This window comes from Arvicanthis niloticus, chromosome 30, assembly GCF_011762505.2.
Source record: "Arvicanthis niloticus isolate mArvNil1 chromosome 30, mArvNil1.pat.X, whole genome shotgun sequence".
Taxonomy (NCBI): domain Eukaryota; kingdom Metazoa; phylum Chordata; class Mammalia; order Rodentia; family Muridae; genus Arvicanthis; species Arvicanthis niloticus.
This window is the reverse complement of record NC_133438.1, coordinates 5,075,036-5,094,009: the sequence shown is the minus strand read 5'-3', so window position 1 is coordinate 5,094,009 and position 18,974 is coordinate 5,075,036. Positions and strand designations below refer to the sequence as shown.

Here is an 18,974-nt window from a genome sequence, read left to right as displayed (position 1 = left end):
CTGGGGCCCAGGTCTTACTAGAAAGGGGATGTGCTGGCAAGGGGTGGCCGTCGCCACGGAGACCGGGACGGGAGGGCTCAGGCAGAAGCCTCTAGGGAGGTTGGGGAGTACAGGGTGGAATTAGCCCCAAGAGGCAGAGGTGGGAAGCGGAGCAGCAGCCTCTTTCCGGAGAAACTGAGGTAAGCCAACTTTAAAAGTGCAGTGGCTGGGGCACTGATTCAATGACCTTTAGCTGAGCCGGCCCCGTAGATGTACCAGGGGGCGCTGTGCAGACTCGTTCCCGCCCGCCCTCTCATAGGTGTCACATTCTGCGCTTGCGCAGCAGGAGCTGGGGTTGGGGGGTGTGTGTGTGTGGACGATTAAACGCCATTGCCAAGGCAACCGGGAGAGTGCAGTCTAGTTTAACCGTCTTGAAGTTAGTGTCTACGGGGCCGAGATTGGGGGTGGGGTAGGGGTGTGTGGGAGAAGGCGGCGCGCACGCGCAATGTGGATTTAGAATGGCGGATCCTACCGAGCGCCGAGAAAAAAAAAACGAGCCTCAGACCGCTGCGCAGGCGCAGAAACTCCTCTCAAACACCGTGCGCAGGCGTCCCAAGCTGCGCTAACAACCTCCGCAGCGGCCTCTAACACCCTTTGTCCTACGGGCTGCTATTGCCCCGCACAGCTCTGGCCTCCCGCGAGGTCAGTTTTTTTCAGTTTTCTCTTAGAGAGCTAGTTGTCAAAAGCGGAGGCCCCGCCCCCTCCACCGTAGCTATCTGGCCCACTTCTCATCTGTACTCCCTCCCTTTTCGGGTCTTTAAGCCGAAAGGAGCCGAAGCAACAGCGGAAAAAGCCGAACTTTCCTCCCGTGCGTGAAACCTTCCCGAAGCAGTGGCGAAAAGGAACGAAAGTCTCCGGAAGGGGCGGAGTGACCCTGTGGAACCTCCGGAAAGAGCCGAAGACTAGAATCGGCCTTAATCTCTAGAGGGGCGGTGAGCGAGCGCTGGAAACCTTCGGAAAGAGCCGAAGGCCTGGACGGTTACGATTGTTGGAAGTGACTGACGGCTTGAACCGGGTCGGCGAGGGGTGGGACAAATTCCCAGAGGCGAGAGACTGAGACTGAGTTGTAGGGGAATCCGTATCTTTAGAGGGGGCTGGTGTCGGGGAACGCGAGGACACACGGAATCCTCCGAACGTTGAGACGCTAGTCTCCGAAAAGTTACCGAAACTTGGGCAGCCCGCAAAGTCTCCGCCTCGGGTGATTTCGAGGGCGACCGCCGCCTGCAGACTTCACCAGCCGAGAATAGCCGACAAGCTTCGGAGCCGAGCTCGGGGAAGTTCGAGGGGGGGTGGGGCGGGCGGGTCGAGGGGGTGGAGTCGGGGCGGGGCGGGGCTTGGGGCTTGATTAGGTAGGCGACGGAGTGCCGGCGGGGGCCGGAAGTAGCTGAAACCAGCGGCGGAAGTAGCCGGAGCGGGCGGGCGGCAAGGCGAGGCGAGAGCTGCACAGGGCCCTACGCGGCCGCCTAAGCATGTCGGACTTCGACGAGTTCGAGCGGCAGCTCAACGAGAATAAACAAGGTGAGGGCGCCGGGGTTGTGGGGTGGCTTCTTGCTTCGCCTTGTGCCCCCCCCGCCCTTTCCCCCTCATGTTTCCTTCCCTAGGGCCGCACGATGCCCCCCCCACGTCCGTGCCGCTCGCGCCTAGCTCACGTGACCTCCCCTTGGCGCTAAGGGAAGGGGTGGCGGGCGAGGCTTACGGCGCGTGCGCGCCGCAGTGTCCCGCGCCCACGTGGTCCCGGCGGAGGCGGTGCGTTTTGTCAAGTAGGCGCGTTGAGAGCGCGCCGGACTCCTCCGTGTGAAGCCTTTTTCTTGTTGTTGTTCTAAATTTTTGTCTCTTATTTGCGAAAGGGATGAATTGAGGTCTTTCAGCTTTTTCTTTTGCTGCCTTGGCACTTCCGCTTCCGGTCGGGCGTACTTTTTCTTTCTCCACGCCCCCTTTGTTTTCCAAAATGGCGGTGGCGAAGCACCCCCCCCCCTTCGTTCACGTGGACTGGCGCTGCGCTCTCTCGGTGCTTGTTAGGTTTCGAGCCTGTTCGTATTTTTCCGATTTTCCCAGAACTCTCCTGGCTCGATGTTTCTGTCGCAGCCTCCGGTTTTGCGGCGTCTTAAATAAAAATGTGTCTTATACTTATTTGCCCGCCAAAGAGGGAAGTGTCTGCGTTCTTTGTGCCCCTGCTGAGCATAAATCATATATGCCTTGGGGCTTTTGGCGGCAGACAATATCTATTTTCCATGTCCCCAGCAATCCCTACACCTTTCGGTTTTAGGCAAAGCCCAGGCCCTGTATCATTCCAAACTCTGGCACCTAAATCCAGTCACACTAGGGATAATAAAAGTCAACAAAATTGGAAAGAGGGAGCTGACCCATTAATAGGTTAGTGGAGGCGGGTGCTCCTAAGGTAAGGTCCTGTACTATGAATTTGGATCAGAAAGGCAAGCAGGCTATGTTGGTGCTGATGGATTTAGGGATACCGAGGAAAGAGTCGAGTTACAAGACATCTCTACAGCCTCTTTTTTGTTGAGACTGAAAAGCTCACATTTTTGGGGGATTGAGACTTAAAGTGTCACGTGTTGGCACTGGATGAGACCTTCAGAATTCTTTGAAATGAAGTTGGCGTTGAGGAGAGAGTAGCTGAAACAGTACACGTGGAAAAGGAATTGTTCTGAGTGCCCTTTACAGCTTTGTGTAGTGTACTGCTTAAGGGTATAGGGCTTAGGAATTGAATATACCTGAGTTCAAATACCTGCATTACAGGTTATGTATGGTAGATAATCTAATCTGTTACCTGGTTGCTGATCGTCACTGCTTTGTGTACTGGGCGTTTGAAATTAGTAACAGTGGTACATACTGACTGTAGTTGTAATTCAGCTCAGGCCTTACCATGTGTCAAGGCAAGGACATTTGTTAAACTCTTAATCTATCTTTTTTTCTTTCTTTCTTTCTTCTTCTTTTTTTTTTTTTTCTAAGACAGGGTTTCAGGGTCTGTGTAGCCCCAGCTGTCCTTGAGTCCTTGAACTTGTCGAACTCACAGAGATCCTCCTGCCTCTGCCTTCTGCATGAGGCGGGAGGAGCCACCACCACCAGGCACAGTTTTAAGTGAATCATTTGTAACAGCCTTCTGAGGACAAAATGGTTTTCTGTTTATTGAGCAGGAAACTGAGGCTCCTAAAGTTCTTCTTTTTATTTTCTCATAAGAAAAAAAGCTCCAGACATTCGTTGGTGAAAAGTTGGAGTTGAGTTTAAATGGAGCAAGCGTGTGTATATCCTATGTGGCTTGGATTATGCTAAGTGCCTAACTAGCCATAATTGGTATTGTGAGGAAAGGTGGTCTTTGCCTCAGATAGACTGGTACTGAGTTGTAGAAGGGTGGGGAAAGTGGATGTCAAATGTTACTACCTCCTGAGACCTGGGTAGTGTAGATGTGGCCTTCATTCGAGGAAGGGAAACTGGATGTTAAAGCTGAGTTCCTGCTCTTGTGTGGAGCTCTGACGGCAAAGCTAGTTCCTTGCAGTTCGAGTGGAGCTGCTTTAGCTGTGTTTTGAGGCTTTGATTCATGACTTGTAGTTCTAGAGTGTCCCTGCTGATAGTGGCCTGAGACCTGTCCTAGAAGAATCAGTTGTTGGAGCTATGTACTTGAGACAACCACAGTATAGCATTGTGAGCAAATGAAGTTTTCCTTTCCTTTCTGTCCAGCATCGGTATGTGGGGAATGTTGTTGCCTTGCTGGAAGAAAGCTTGACCACTTTGTCCCCTTGCCTGCCTGTGGGTATGTGTCTCTCTCTGACCCAGCCTCACTGTCTCTTGGCTTTAGCCCCCTCCTCCCTCAGTTCCTTAAGTCTACTGGGAGATTGTGTCCTAGGCACCCGGTGTTGTCACTTCATCTCTGGAGGTCTTTGTTTTTGAGACTTAGCAGCAGGGAAGATTTTGTAAGTGGCCCCTCTTCCTGGTGTGGAGCCAGAGGTGCCTGGTGCTGTGCTTGTCTCCATATTCCACAGTAATTGCGTCTGTATCGCTCTTGATTGTTTCATTCTCTGCATGTATACATGCAGAAATTCTTTGCCATTAGTAGGTGAACCCAGACTCTGTACTCAATGTTTTGTTTGGTCTTCATTCGAGAATACATCTGGCACCTAATTTAGTGGCATTACAATTCCAGTCTGGGCCTCACTGTTTCCCAGCTGTTGGGCTTTGTGTAAGTCATCATCTCCTTGTGCCTCAGTTTCCTTATCTGCTGAATGAGCTTCTGACATAGATTTTCCAAAGCAGTAGTGATAATTAAATGCAATCGAAGATATTTTGTTTGCATATTCAGATAGAAGTATCTCAAGGTTGCTTATGTGTTTCCTGAGGTGCTTTTTTAGTATTAGTAGTTAAGGAGTTAAAGATTTCAAATTTTCCTACTTACTGTTACAGAAAAATATGTAATATAAATGTAGGGTGAGTTTAAAATCTACTTTGAAATTTTTTTCATTGCTTTTTCCTACTGCCAGTCTTAGAAGTCAGTACTTTTAGGATACACCTGTTACAGATTTTGGGCATGTTTGTTTTTGAGGTAGAATCTCATTTAACTCACTAGCCTCCAACTCTTTATTTTCCTGTGTCAGCCTGCCACATAACTCATCACTCCTGGCTGTGTTCATCTGTATGGGTGGGGGCTTGATGTTTGAGAGATCAGTGGTACTTTGGAATTAAGGAAATACATTAAAATTAAGGTGATCTTGGTTTAGCTTCTACTTTGAGGGGGTAGTCTGCAGAATAGCAGTTATATTGTTGTGTTTTAGTTTAAGTTGGAGCCTAACTATGTAGCTCCAGCTGGTCTGGAACTTGCTATGTAGACCAGGCTGTGCTTGAACTCTCAGATCCAGCTGCCTGCCTTTGCCCTCTGAGGCTTTGTAGTTTTTCTTGCAAGACTGTGATCTGTTAGTAGCCATGACCTCTAAGGCAAAGAAGCTAAGGAAGCTGAGTAGATAACGGTGAAGACACAGGTCCTTATTCCAGCCCACCCTGCTTTTGGCTTGGAGGGAGTGAGGCAGGGAGGGGCTGATGGATGAGGCTGCATTGGATGGACCATCAGTTGAAATATTTGGGAGGTATCTTTTCCTTACTTTCTGCACGTTCAGACAGAAGCCCCTCCCTTTCAGAGGGTGTTTGCTCTTGTATTATTCACCTGGTTGGGAAGGGATGGCGTTGAGTTTCCTCACTTCTTAAGGTTACTAGATCTGCCTGGCACCTGACCCTTGGGTCTGATGGTGGGGCTGTGGGTACCAACTGGTTGCAGAGTTTTTTCCTGAGGGGTTGCTGGGTTTCTTCAGGAAAACATCATTGGGTCTCTTGATTCCCCAGCCTCTAGCCCTGCCCCTCTCAGGGACGACCCTGGGGTCAGGCCCCTCAGCCCTCGAGGGGGACCAGGAGCCAGCTTCCTCTGTCTTCTCTGGCTCCTCAGCTCCTCTTGAGCATCTTCAGGTATCTTACACCCTGGGGGCATTTCCAGGCCCTGTCCCTTTGGTCCCCCAGAGTCCTTGGGGACTCAGGTGTGGACCCAGGAGGCCTTGTCTCCTTCCACTAAATCCCTTCCCTTGGGGGGGGGGTGGCCTCCCTGGGTCTTGGTATAGCCACCAGCACGCAGGGTGGGCTGGGCCTGTGCTTTCTTTTCACTCATTCTATCTCTTGTCACACTTGTCCAGAACGGGACAAGGAAAACCGGCACCGGAAGCGTAGTCACAGTCGCTCTCGAAGCCGGGACCGAAAGCGCAGGAGCCGGAGCCGGGATCGCCGTAACCGGGATCAGCGCAGTGCCTCTCGGGATAGGAGACGACGAAGGTACTAGAGCTCTGGGACCTCTGCCTGGGCCCCATCAGAGATGAGTCTGCCTGCCTGTTCTCTGTGTTGGTGTCTTAATCTGTCTTGAACTCAGTTTTCCCTGTCTATGGGATTTCTTTCTTTCTCTGGCAGTGCCAAAGGGCTCCTGGGGACAGGGAATGAGTTTGTTTGTTTGTTTTCTTCTTTCTCTTCGTCTCTCTAAGGGCAAGACTGTCCCTGTCTTTAGGGGCCCAATTAATTTTTTCTTGTTCTCTACTTCTGTTTTGGCCTGTTTTGGAGAGCCCTGCTTCTTAAAAAGTTTCTGGAAGTAGGGCTGTATCTGAAGCCTGGGCCTTACTTTCCAGCTCAGGGCTATTGGTCTAGTTGTTGAGAGTCATCTTCATAAGAAAGGAAGTGTGGGATATATGAAGAACCTCCTTCCTTATCACAGTTTCTCCATAGAGTGGCCTCGTTTCTTCCTGCTCCTTCTCATTACTTCCTTTTTCCTGGGAATGGTAGGGTTGGGGGGATTGGCAGGGCCGAGGGGGCCTGCATGCTACTTGTTCTCCTCGGTCCTGCCTTGGTCCTGGGGTTCAGTGACCTTGGGCGTGGTGTGTTGTGTGGGGAAGACAAAGGTCCCCAGTCATTCCTCCCCATACCTTTCCCTTTCCCTCCCACCCCTCAGCAAACCTTTGACCAGAGGCGCTAAAGAGGAGCACGGTGGATTGATGTGAGCTTCTCTTCCTGCCCCTTCTGCCCCATGTCCACTCCCTTCTTCCTCACCTGTGCAGTTTGCCTGCCTTGCATTCCTACCCTGGCCCGAGCACTGGGGAAGAGGCTTATCTGCCAGTGTCCCTCCTCAGGCCCAGGCCCAGGCCCAGGCCCAGGCCCAGGCCCAGCTCTCCCTCCTGGAGAGAGTGGAGCTTATGTGTGGGAGGGTGTGGTGGGCTGGGAGGTGCTCCTTATAGGACTTGCAGACCCAGTGGTGGTCAGACTGAGGTTACCCTGCCCCACTTTCCCCCTCCCCCCTTCCCCAGTCGTTCCCCCCGCCATGAGAAGAAGAAGAAGGTGCGTAAATACTGGGACGTGCCACCGCCTGGCTTTGAGCACATCACCCCAATGCAGTACAAGGCCATGCAAGGTAGGCCTCTCCCTCCCATAGGCTTGTTGTGGGGTAAAAGTGTGTTTGTGTGTGTTAGGGGTTGAAGTTCTGTGTGAATGTGCATAGTGACACTGAAGGATCATACTCAAGGGCTTCTGGTACTTGCCATGGGAAGTGCTGCTAGAAGAGGGAATGTCTTCCACAGTAGGCTGCTTAGGAAGTCAGACTTGTTAGTAGTGGGTATTGGATGGGCCCCACTGTTGAGTTGACTTAGCTGATTGAAGAGCTTCCAGATGAAGTGGTCTTGGAGGGTGGGTGGGTAGGGTCAGTGTACACTGGGTGGACCTGGTTTTAGGGCTGATAATGGTTTTTACTCTTTATATACCTCTCTTGAAGCTGCGGGTCAGATTCCAGCCACTGCCCTTCTCCCGACCATGACTCCTGATGGTCTGGCTGTGACCCCAACACCGGTGCCTGTGGTTGGGAGCCAGATGACCAGACAGGCCAGACGTCTCTACGTGGGCAACATCCCTTTTGGCATCACTGAGGTACTGCCCTCCTCCTGCCCCTGCCCTCTCCCCTGTTTCCCCACCCTGTGCCTCCCCTCCCTCCATTCCCTTTCCCCAACCTGCACGCGTCAGACTCTGTTCCTGCAAGACCCCCCGGCCCCCTCCCAGACGGACGGATGGAGTTGAGCCAGCCAGGGGCCGGGCTGGGGGTGGCCCCTCCCTCCCTCCTCTTCCCCTCTCCCGTCTCCCTTTCCCCAACCTCCTCCAGAAACCCAGGGATCAAACACACACATAACGTACCCACCTACATATTGTACCTACGTGTTGGAGAGAGACAGAGAGGGAGACTCGACACACGCACAGACAGACGCACGTCCCTGCAGTTTTCTGACATGCTCTCCTTTTCTGCCGTCTATCCACATCCTTTTCCCCACATCCCTCCCATGGTCGCTGTTCTTTTATTTTTGGTAGCCCTGACCTCCCCCACCTTCCCCACCGCTCCTCTCCCCCATCCCTCTCCCCTACCCCTTCCCGTGGCACCCCCTGAGAATCCCGAGATCAAAGAGTTGTTTCCATTTCTCTTTAAAGTGAAATATTGTGGGGCTGAGATCCCTCGTAGCAACAAAAAGTTTGCTACCATCGGCGAAGGCAAGTAAGGTCCATTCTGACTTTCTCAACCTGCACTTTGCTACATTTGATAAACCAGCCCCCGGACTCCAGGGCCAGATCCCTCCACATCACTCTTTTCTCCTCCCCTCCCGCCCTACCCCTTCTTCCCCTGCTCCTCCATCCCTCCCTGCCCCTGCACTCTACTTGTTCTGCCTCTTGGGGCACCTTTCCTGTCCCTTTGCTTGTCTTCCTCTTCCTGCCTGTTGCTCTTCTGTCCTTTCCTGCCTTGTCTGCACTGGGCGTTTCTTCCTTTCATCATTTTTTTTCCCTCTTGCTGTCATCTATTCTTGAATAACTTTTCTTCCTAATTTTTGGGCTCCATGGCTCATCCCTTATGCCTGTCCTCCTGTCTTGCCCATTGGCTCCTGTCTCTTGTCCTTTGGTATTGCTTCTTCTCTTATTTTCTCATTTTCCTCCTGCATTTGTTCCTACTATTGACCTCTACACCCCTGACCCATATTCCACTGTCCCTTTCCCTCCCCGTTCCCCCTTCCCTCATTCCTCTCCCCTTACCCCCAAACCCCTCTGTGTCTCCCTCTCTCACCCTTCCCCTCCTCTCTCCACCTCCCTCCCCGCCCTCCCCTGTCTCCTATTCCCTCTGCAGGAAGCTATGATGGACTTCTTCAATGCCCAGATGCGCTTGGGGGGGTTGACTCAGGCACCTGGCAACCCAGTCTTGGCTGTGCAGATAAATCAAGACAAGAATTTTGCCTTTTTGGAGGTGAGCTTTCCAGTGATAAGGGTAAGGGATGGTAGGGCTGGTTTGTGCTGCCTACTCTGACCAGCTCAGTTTCCATTTGGCTGCTGGAGGAGTTCTGTAGTCCCATCCTACTTTATGCCTTCCTATGTTGTACCTCACTGGGAGGACTGTGTGGTCCCTGCCTGCTTTGTTGGTTTTTGAGACTACTCTGGCCCAGTCCACTCCGCTCAGGCTACACTGATCTTCCAGAGGGCTCAGTATACTTCTACCTGTTTGGGGCCTAGGCTGAGGCAGTTTACTCTCAATGTTTATGTCACGTTTCTTGGCAGTTAGTCTGCAACTGTCTGTAAAGACCTAGCTCAACTCTGGAGTCATACTCGGATTAAAACACAGTGGGGGTGTTGGTGTGATCAAAGCTGCTGAAGAGATCGAGTGTTCCCTCTCACTCTGCACTTGCCCATCAGAGTCTACTTTGATTTGTACTGTTGGAGTCTTCGGCTTAAATGTCACTTCATTATAAAGCCTGGGCTGTCATTGCCACTTAACTTAGCTGACCTAACTTTCCCATGCGGGCTTCTCAGCAGTTGGTTCCTTTCCAGCATTGTCAGAGCTTATGATGGCGTGGCTGGCTATCTGTCGGGTGCCAGGATATTTGCTTTATAGAGTGAGCTTATAGAAGCAATCTGGTAGTGCTTCTTCCCATTGTCCAGTTCAGGTTTTGGTACATTATTATGTTTGTTTATATAAGAGGGAGGAAAGTTAAGTGTCTTGGGGGCTGGTCTAGTCCCAGACTACCCCTTAGCTCTGTTGCTTCTCTTTCTTCAGTTCCGGTCAGTTGATGAGACGACCCAGGCCATGGCCTTTGATGGCATCATCTTCCAGGGCCAGTCATTGAAGATTCGAAGGCCTCATGACTACCAGCCACTGCCTGGCATGTCAGAGAACCCCTCTGTTTATGTGCCTGGTGAGTGGGAATTTGTTGGGTGGGTGGGATGGGGAGTCACTGTTTCCTCAACCCAGATTCCTGTACTTAGTTCAGCCAGAGTTGCTTTGGAGATGGTGTGTGTGCGCTGTGGATAGACTTCAGCTTGGCAGGTGTTCTGGGCCTCTGAAGTGGTGAGCTGTGATCTGAGAACTTAGAGTTTAGCTTAGCTTAGCTTGTAAGTGTCAGAGCCAGGTCCAGATCAGAGGTGTTCTGGGAAGTGTGGAACTTGCTGTCTGAGCCTTGTTCTTACCTTGTCCCGTTAGCCCTGGAATTGTAGGGCTTGATGTATTGTGTATGTATGTACTTTGTAAGCACATATCAACAGATCTTTGCGTGGTTCTGATACGTGGCCCTAACATGTTGTGTTCATTGATTCCATGTCTTTGTCTGGCATGTGTTCTGTGCTGTTTCCTGTAGTTGTATATAGTATAACCTCTGATTGGTAGGTCACAATAGATCTTTAGTGTTTAAGCTATAGACAGAGTCATTAAAAATATGAATTTTCCCCCACCCCCCATTCTGCACTAATCTTTCAGAGTTTAAAGGCTCAATGTATGTCATCCTGCAAGCCATAGTTTGCTGACCTAGCCTTTGCCAGGTGAGGTGGGGTGAGTTGGGATATGTAGGCTGTTTGATACTCTCTCTACTGGGCTTCAGGAAGCACTGGTCTAGCTAAGTTAGTGAGGCTCAGGCGTGAGGCTGATTGGAATGAATGTGGGGTCTTCCTGGTTGATGCTCAGCATCAGAGGGTGCCCATTGGAACTAAATAAAGTCACCCCCTTCACTATAGAAGAAGGAGCACATTCCTTGTAGTGCATTACTTGGGGTCAGGGCCTGACTATGGAATGCTTTCTTATTGCAAGTTCTGGTGAGGTCAGTGCCTCTTTCCACTCGTCACATAATCTAAGTCTAAAATTACCATGCTCTTTAAAATACTGCTTTGAGAAGATTCATGGTGGTACTGGGGATTGAACTCCAGTCCTCGTGTTTGCCAGGAAAGCACTTAAGCTCTGACCTGAATCCCAAGCCTCTTTTAAGTGCTTATTTTGAGGTAGGGTCTCACTAAGTTTGCCTAGACAGCCCTGGAACTTGGGCACCTCCTGCCCCCAGCTGCCTGGGTAGTTGGGATTATAGGCCTGTACCACTAGGTCCTGCTTGCTTGCTGACTCTCAGGTGAAGCTGTAGAACATCTTTTTTTGTATCTCTTGGCACTAAATTCACTGTTTGGATTGCTCTTTAATTACATAAATAGCCACTTGCTGGTTTTACTGACTGGTTTTACTGATTGTTTTATCATCAGTTGATGATATTCTCAACCTTTTTACTAGTAGCTTGGGGCAGGATCTCTCTGTTTTCCCAGGGAGGCCTTGAACTTTGAATCTTCTTGCATAGTTGGAATTACAAGCTTGTACCAGCAGGCCTGGCTGTAGAGGGTTGTTTGTTTGTTTTGTTTTTAACATGGTATAGCTGTATCTTAGACTGGTCTCCCAACTTGAGTCCTTGCCCCCAGTATTGAGATCACAAGCATGTGCCGTATCACAGTTTAACATCCTCTGTAGTAGGTGGAATTGTCATTTCACAGAGGAGGGAAGCTAGGAGTGATGCTTAGTAATTGTTCATGGTCATGAAATTCATAGGTTTCCTGGGCTGTCCAGGTTGAACCCAGAGGGAATCCTAGCTCAGCTTTTCTCTGTACACGTAGCAGGCACAGTTGGTTTGGATCATGCTGCCAAGTGGCAAGCCTCTTTCACAGGGGGTCTCTGCACCGCTGTGAGTAAACAACAGGAAGATGAGTCCTGAGTCTCTTTGGGATGTGCCTGCCTGCCTGCCTGCAGACCTGGCTTTCCAGCTCTGACTGTGTGTGCTTCTGCACACAATTACTACTTTGGAGAAGGCAGCAAGTGGAACCCTGCCTTCAGGTCCCCTGTGTTTTTGAACTTCCTCTTCCAGAGGAGGAAAACAAAGGTCACTACATAAACTAAGGAGGAAAAGCATTTGATGGAATCCAGTAGACATTCATTGGTGATAGAATTAAAAGATTTGTAAATTAGAAGGCTGATTTTCTCCCTGGTGAGAGAGTATGGACTGTTACACTGACATCATCTGTAATGGAAGCTGAGCTGCATTTCCACAGAAGTGAAGTCCTTCTTAGTCACCAGTGTTAGCTCCTTGTATCCTTGGGATTAAGTGGCACAGAATGCTTCTGTATGTGCCATCCGTAGTGTGGTGGTCTCCTTTTTTCTCTAGGTGTAGACAGCAAAGAATTGAAGTCAGGGCAACTGGCTTGGGTCCTACCTTGTGCTCCCTCTGAAATAAGTCACAGTGATTACCAGATTGGGCTTGTGGTCCAGCTGCTGCCTTGCCGCTTACTTGTCAGAGACTGGTGCAGAGCCAGGCCTGCTGAACTGCCTTAGAAAGGCTCTGTTGAGGTGGATTCTAGAAGTCACCTTTTTCTTACTCTTAAGACTTTACTTCTTTTGCTTTAAGCTAGGGCTTTTGTACCTGAGGTAAATTGATTTTTTTTTTTTCATTTTATGTGTATGAATTTTTTGCCTGCATATAAGTATATACTGTATGGATGCCTGGTGTCTAAGAAGGTCAGAAGAGTCAAATTCCTTGGAACTGGAGTTATGAGTGGTTGTGCGTCATGTAGGTGCTGAGAAACTGAACCTGGACCCCCTGGGAGAGCAGCAAGTGCTCTTAACTGCTGAGCCGTTTCACCAGTCCCAGATAGATTTTTAAAGTGGTTGTCTCTGGCCTATAACAGTACTGGATATGGCCTGACTGTTAATGCTTCTGCTTGTCATAGTTGCACTATAACTTAGGTCTGTCGTTGTCTAGATGACTTGACTACTGGGGTACACTTTTGATGGTTAGAAATAGCTGAATTGATGCCTGCAGTTCTTTGGGGCTAAAAAGTTATAGTGGGACAGATGACAGCCTAAGTCATCTAAGTCTGTGGTGTGCTAAGAAATATCTGGCCATCACTTACATGAGTTGAGTAGAGAAGTCATGTAAAACTCCCTCAGGTGATACCACCATGTAGTTATATTGGAGCTTTAATGGATCCTGAACACAGCTTTGCAGAGTTGACCACTAGTCATCACTATAGTGGTAGCTCACACTGAGGCATGTTCTGAGACTCTGAGCAGCCTCTCAGCTCCTTGTCACATTACCTCTGAATGCAGGTCACCCCTACAAGGGGCTTATGGATACAGGACCCTGAAGGCAAAGGGCTGAACAACTGAATGAGAGCAGATATACTCCAGGGAGGTTGTCAGTTCCTAGGGAATGTTTCATGTTCAGTTGTTGACTGGTCTGTACTTGTGTACTTGTCAGAATATGGGGGTTTAGTTGTAGCTTCCTCCTACCTTTAATATGGTATCTTAAGTTGGATAGGACCTATAAAGGGGGCTCGTTGTAGTTTTTTTTTTTTTTTTTTTTTTTAAATACTGATTCTTCTGCCTTAGCCTCCCAAGTGCTGAAAAGACAAGTGTGTCATCAGTCCCAGCTTTCTTCCTGGATGTTGGGAAATGACTTTGTATTGGAATTGAAGTCTTTATACATTTTTGTCTTTAGGAGTTGTATCTACTGTAGTCCCAGACTCTGCCCACAAGCTGTTCATCGGGGGTTTGCCCAACTATCTGAATGATGATCAGGTAAATCCTCTGCTCTCTTGCTAGCTACCTTTCTCAGCCTGACCAAACCCTGATGCATTTTTGGCCCCTGGTAGGTAAAAGAGCTGCTGACATCCTTTGGGCCTCTCAAGGCCTTCAACTTGGTCAAAGATAGTGCCACAGGGCTCTCCAAGGGCTATGCCTTTTGTGAGTACGTGGACATCAACGTCACAGATCAGGTGAGTCCAAGTATCTAGCTGCTTGCTTCATCTGCCCTTTTTAACCCTACTCTTATTTCTAAGCTTAGGTATCCTTTCCTCAGGCTAGGGTGGGAGGTGTTTCGTCTTAAGCAAAGCCTGTGGGGACTCATTCCTTTTCCCTTGGTTTTGCCTCTTTTCAAACTTAAAAGCCCTTTGCCTTCTACTCTTTCCCCACCAATGCTTGGTTCTTTGGGGGAAGTGCTGGGCCCCTTGGTTCCTGACCTGTTCCTTTCCTGCACCCCTTCCACCCTTCGTCCTCTGACCATAGGCCATTGCGGGGCTGAATGGGATGCAGCTAGGGGACAAGAAGCTGCTTGTCCAGAGGGCGAGTGTGGGAGCCAAGAATGCCACGCTGGTGAGCCTCCCGGCACGTCATCTTCCATTGGCTAGAGGGACCCTGGGGGTGGGAAGGGTTGGATGGGAAGGTTTTCTTGAGTTATGCCCCAGTTTTCACGGGAGGGGATTTGGGCAATGGGTTCATAAGTGTTTAAGTAGAGGAATGGTTCCACTAGTTGGGTGTAAGAGGCACAGGCTTGAATGGAGGGAGGCTAGTCTGAGCCATTTTGTGACAAATCTGTTCTCCCTGACCCCACAGAGCACCATCAATCAGACACCTGTGACTCTTCAAGTCCCTGGCCTGATGAGCTCTCAGGTGCAGATGGGCGGTCACCCAACTGAGGTCCTGTGCCTCATGAACATGGTGCTGCCCGAGGAGCTGCTGGATGATGAGGAGTATGAGGAGATTGTAGAGGATGTACGAGACGAGTGCAGCAAGTATGGGCTGGTCAAATCCATTGAAATTCCCCGCCCTGTGGATGGCGTCGAGGTGCCCGGCTGCGGAAAGGTCAGGGTGCCCTCTTTGTTTTGTGTACACACCACTTACCACCCCCCACCCCCACCCCCGGTCTCCCTCAATACCTGTTGAGTTATGGCCAAGGGTGATGCAGAAGACCCAGAGGATCAAGGTCGTCTTGGGGGGTAGGGGCCTATAGTGGAGAAATTGGTTTCTATATTGATGTAACTTAGTTCAAAACTTATTTTTTCTCTTCCTCATGGGATCCTTTTGCAAGTAACTTTGCTTTTTTGGGTGGTAAGATGTACCATGTACAGTTTCTTTTTTTTTTTTTATTTTTTTTTGGTTTTTTTTGAGACAGGGTTTCTCTGTGTAGTCCTGGCTGTCCTGGAACTCACTCTGTATACCAGGCTGGCCTCGAACTCAGAAATCCGCCTGCCTCTGCCTCCCAAGTGCTGGGACTAAAGGCGTGCGCCACCACCGCCTGACTTTTTTTTGGGGGGGGGTACAGTTTCCTTACTACCTACATGTCTTGAAGCTGCATCTGTGTTCTCCTGAGCCTCTTTATAGGGTGTGGTACAGAGGTGACAAGCCACACACAGCTAGGCATGTTTGTAGTCTTGATTTCAGAGGCTACTGAGTTACCACCTGTGGGCTGTCGTAGGTTTAGATAAGCTCTGCATGTCCACCTTGAAGGTGCCACTCAGGGTTGGTGGTGGTCTTATTCTGCCAGTAGATTTGGTTGTGAATAGAGCTCACCCACAAACGACTGGGGATACTTTGCTAGGCTGCTGTGTTGGGCAGTAGCAGGAAAGGGTGAAAATCAGAGTTGATAGAATTCATGGCCTCATAGTAGCTAACTAAGCAAGTGCTTTAATCATTGAGCCACTTCCACAGGCCCAGGTTCTGATTTTAGATATAGATAAATGGGTCTGTCCTCAGAAAGCAGAGACCTCAGGTGGGATTGCTGTGTGCTTGCTTGGTGGTGGGTGTATTCAAAGTAGGGACTTGATTTGCCCCTGTAGAGCTGATTGCAGGAGTATGAGTGAGTGAGATGAGGACAGGATATTCAGCTGTTGGTTTTAGGAATCCTTGTTATGGTTGAAAGGGCCATGAACAGGATTTGTGAGAGAAGAGGCCAATTTTGCAAAAGGATTAGGGAGGGTCTTAGGAACTTGAGGAAGAAGCCTAGGGTTTTCTTCTAGAGGAGTGGGCCTTCATGGATAGAAACAGCTAGTTTGATAAATGTATGGAGAGGGCCCAGTCGGGAGTCAAGTGATCCATGGGGTTTCTTGTATTAATACTAGAGAAAGATGGTGGTCTGCTTTAAAGTATGATCCTGTGCTGGGGGATAAATGTGTTTAGTCAAGGTGATATTATCTAGTGATAACATATAGTTTGTATGCACCATAAAACTTGTAGTGAAATTGCCCAGTGACATTTAGAACTGTCCAGAAGGGATGTGCCTATAATAGGCGATGAGAAGAAATGGATGAGTTTGCGGAGATGGGGAGGAGAAAGGTCTAGGAGCTGAGTGTCAGGTGAGGTGGAGGGCAACAGCCATCTGTGGGCCTACTTACATATCCTGATAGAGTCACCTAGGAAGCTGTTAGCTGGGCAGATGGGAACTCCCAAGTGGGTGAGGATTGATAGAAACTCACACATGGGGAACACATGGGGAGGCTGGGCAGGTTTCAAATGAATCTTGGGAATATAGCAGAGGTCTGGTGCAGTGGTCAAAAGGAAGAAGACTATCTGGCTAACAGCCTCTTGACTGCTTCTATGCCAGTATTTGATATGTGACTGTTGTTCTGATTCATGCTGGATCTTAGTGGAAGCCTGCCTTAAATGGGGATTGAGTAAGTAAATACGGGATCTCTGAATACACAGACTGGCTTCTTGAGCAGCTGACGTTTTTATATTTTCTTCATTTGAGACAGGGTTTTGCTATGTTGCCTCAGCCTTGAACTCATGGCACTGTGCTACCATATTCACCTTTGTTCTATTCTTAAACTCAGCTTCTAAAAATATATGAGGTTGCTGCTGATGGTTAGTGTATATTATCCAGCTTTAAGTTATCAGCATTTTGGGGGGTAGTTTTGTTTCTGCTTTGAGATGGGGTTTTATTGCATAGCCCAGGCTAACTTCGGGCTAGTTAGTGATCTTGTGTTAGCCTCCCTGGTGCTGGGATTGCAGGTGTGTAACTCCTCACACTTGATTTATGCAGGGAGCACTTAAAGCTTGTCTCAGAGTTCATCTTAGAAATTTAGCTGTATTTCTTAATTATCGACAGTGTGGAATAGATAGTGTTTGGGATTGGCCATCAATGGGTAGGTGCCACACCTTTGTGTTAACAGACATTCCTCATTATATCCTGGGGCCGTACTCTGTCCCTAGGTGAGAACCATCGAGATAACCCTATAACTTTTTTTTTTTTTAAACCAAAGAATGCTATTATTGGAGCAAAACAAGTCTTCATTTAGTTCCTTGGTGCCTAGTCTACCTAAGTTTTGTTCTATCTCTTAAATGTTAACTACCTCTAAAATGTCTTGTTTCAGTAAGGTCCAAACCCGGAATTTGGTTGTAGTTTTTTTCTTAACAGATTGTTTTTTTTTTTTTTTTAAAGATTTATTTATTTATTTATCTATTTATTTATTTAATGTATATGAGTATATTGTCACTGTCAGACACATCAGATCCCATTACAGATGGTTTGTGAACCACTATGTGGTTGCTGAGAATTGAACTCAGAACCTGTGGAAGAGCAGTCAGTGCTCTCCAGCCCCTTTTAACAGATTTTTAACTCATTTTTGCGTTTGTGCAAGCACGGACAGCTTTCGGGAGAGGAGTCAGGCCTGTAGAGCCATCTTGCTGGCCCAGTAAAGCCTCTCTCAGTTGTAACTCCTAGTCTCTTTACTCTCTTCTGAAGTCAGTTGGTTTGTTGAAGTAGGGTGGTAGTCATGCAGTGTCCCATGTTTAGAGTACGTTCATCGTGTTCATTTCCTGTAAGGTTGTTGAAGCAGGATTATCATCACGGATAGATGAACCTGTTTTTAATTCAGGTTGGGCTTGAATCCTAATTTGTGAGCTTTCCTTACGCACTGTCTGTAGGGAGAGCATGACTGTTAGAGTGGCCTGGGGAGCAGTACCCTGTGGAGTGCATGATGCAGAAGTGACCCCTCTCTCCTCTGGGACCTTGATTCTGGCCACCTGCCCTGTGTACTCAGATGACTCAGGCCTGCTTGTTTTTCTCCGTTTCTGTGATGTCTCTATTCTGTGTCTTGTTGTTGGGTACTGGAGAGCGTTTGGGTGAGCACCCTCATACTGAACTGAAGGCCTCTGTGCAGTGTGGTGAGGTGTTCTCTCATTTCCTGTGCTGATTCTCTACTTAAATGCTGACTAGATGCTAGGAGCCAGGCTTGTTCACAGATCTACCTCTTGTTCCTACAGATCTTTGTGGAGTTCACTTCTGTGTTTGACTGCCAGAAAGCCATGCAGGGTCTAACGGGCCGCAAGTTCGCCAACAGAGTGGTGGTCACAAAATACTGTGACCCTGACTCTTACCACCGTCGGGACTTCTGGTAGAGGTGGCTGGGGGAGGATGGGGGCAGGGCTGGCTGGGGACTTTCTCCCCACCTGTCCCCTCCTCCTTTCCCCCCTCTGAAGAAGATGGGCAGAGGAGTGACAGCCGAATGACAGCCGGCAGCAACTGGAATGGCAGCAATTAAGGGGGGTGGGGGGTGGGGGGCTAGGGCAGGAAGGGGACTGGGCAAGTGCACACAGGCCCGCACAGACACATGCACCCACACAGACACAGAGGGAACGGGCTGGGATGGGGACCGTGTGCACAGCAGGGCGGGTAGGACCCCCACAGCTCCTTCCCAAACAGCCTCTTCTTATCCCTTACACCCCTTCCCTCCTCTCTTCCCCCATGGTAGGAACACAGCGTGTTTATATTTTATGGCCAAACTATTTTGAATTTTGTTGTCTGGCCCTCAGTGCCCTGCCCTCCCTTTGCAGGACCACAGCTCCCGTCCTCTGGCTTCTGGTCCTCCCTGTTCTCCACCCTGGTTTCTTAAGTAGTTGGTTCTTCTCCTTAGTCTTCCTGACCCTCAACCCGCGGTCTCTTGTCCTGCTCCTCCTCCTCTCTGTGGCAGTTTCATATTTGCTAATACGAATTTGCTCATTAAACATTTTGTTGTATTTTACTTTATGGAGCCCCATCTGTGTCCAGTGTGTCCGCCCTTCTCTTTCGGTCGAGGGTGTGGAGGGTGGTACCTAGGGAGGGAGGCAGGTCTCAGGGTCCCGCGAGGGTATACACGGTAGTAGCTTGGACGTTTCCGCGTCCCCGCTGGTGCGTTGCTGCGGAAGTGACGCAAGGGCATAAAGACTAAGTCCCGTGCGCCGGAAATGATGCCGGAGTGGGTTTGGTCGCGGAAGTGGAGGCTGCCGGGCGAAGTGCAGAGGGCGGGGCGCGCGGGGTCATTTCCGCTTCCGGTCC

At 49.4% G+C, this 18,974-nt stretch overlaps 1 protein-coding gene across 4 annotated transcripts; it reads left to right on the top strand.

The window, feature by feature from the left end:
* The first annotated feature begins 1,374 nt into the window (after positions 1-1,374).
* U2af2 (U2 small nuclear RNA auxiliary factor 2) lies at positions 1,375-18,681 on the top strand. 4 transcript variants are annotated; one of them, XM_076927613.1, is made up of 13 exons: positions 1,419-1,557; positions 5,383-5,502; positions 5,724-5,859; positions 6,524-6,568; positions 6,876-6,979; positions 7,337-7,488; positions 8,723-8,839; positions 9,644-9,782; positions 13,383-13,462; positions 13,537-13,659; positions 13,949-14,047; positions 14,276-14,524; positions 17,924-18,681. In XM_076927613.1, exons 5-13 carry the CDS (start codon positions 6,958-6,960, stop codon positions 18,056-18,058), a joined length of 1,116 nt encoding a protein of 371 aa, XP_076783728.1. In that variant the 5' UTR covers positions 1,419-1,557; positions 5,383-5,502; positions 5,724-5,859; positions 6,524-6,568; positions 6,876-6,957; the 3' UTR covers positions 18,059-18,681. The 4 variants fall into 4 exon arrangements, with proteins under 4 accessions (XP_076783726.1, XP_076783727.1, XP_076783728.1 ...); XM_076927611.1 differs by lacking the exon at positions 5,383-5,502 and having other exon boundaries at positions 1,375-1,557; XM_076927612.1 differs by lacking the exon at positions 5,383-5,502 and having other exon boundaries at positions 1,376-1,557; positions 13,949-14,035.
* Positions 18,682-18,974: the final 293 nt, after the last annotated feature.

Coding starts and splice junctions, on each gene's coding strand:
- U2af2 (XM_076927611.1), top strand. CDS start 1,509: ATGTCGGACTTCGACGAGTTCGAGCGGCAGCTCAACGAGAATAAACAA. Junction 9,783..13,382: donor CCCCTCTGTTTATGTGCCTG/GTGAGTGGGAAT, acceptor TTTTGTCTTTAG/GAGTTGTATCTACTGTAGTC. Junction 14,525..17,923: donor AGGTGCCCGGCTGCGGAAAG/GTCAGGGTGCCC, acceptor TTGTTCCTACAG/ATCTTTGTGGAGTTCACTTC.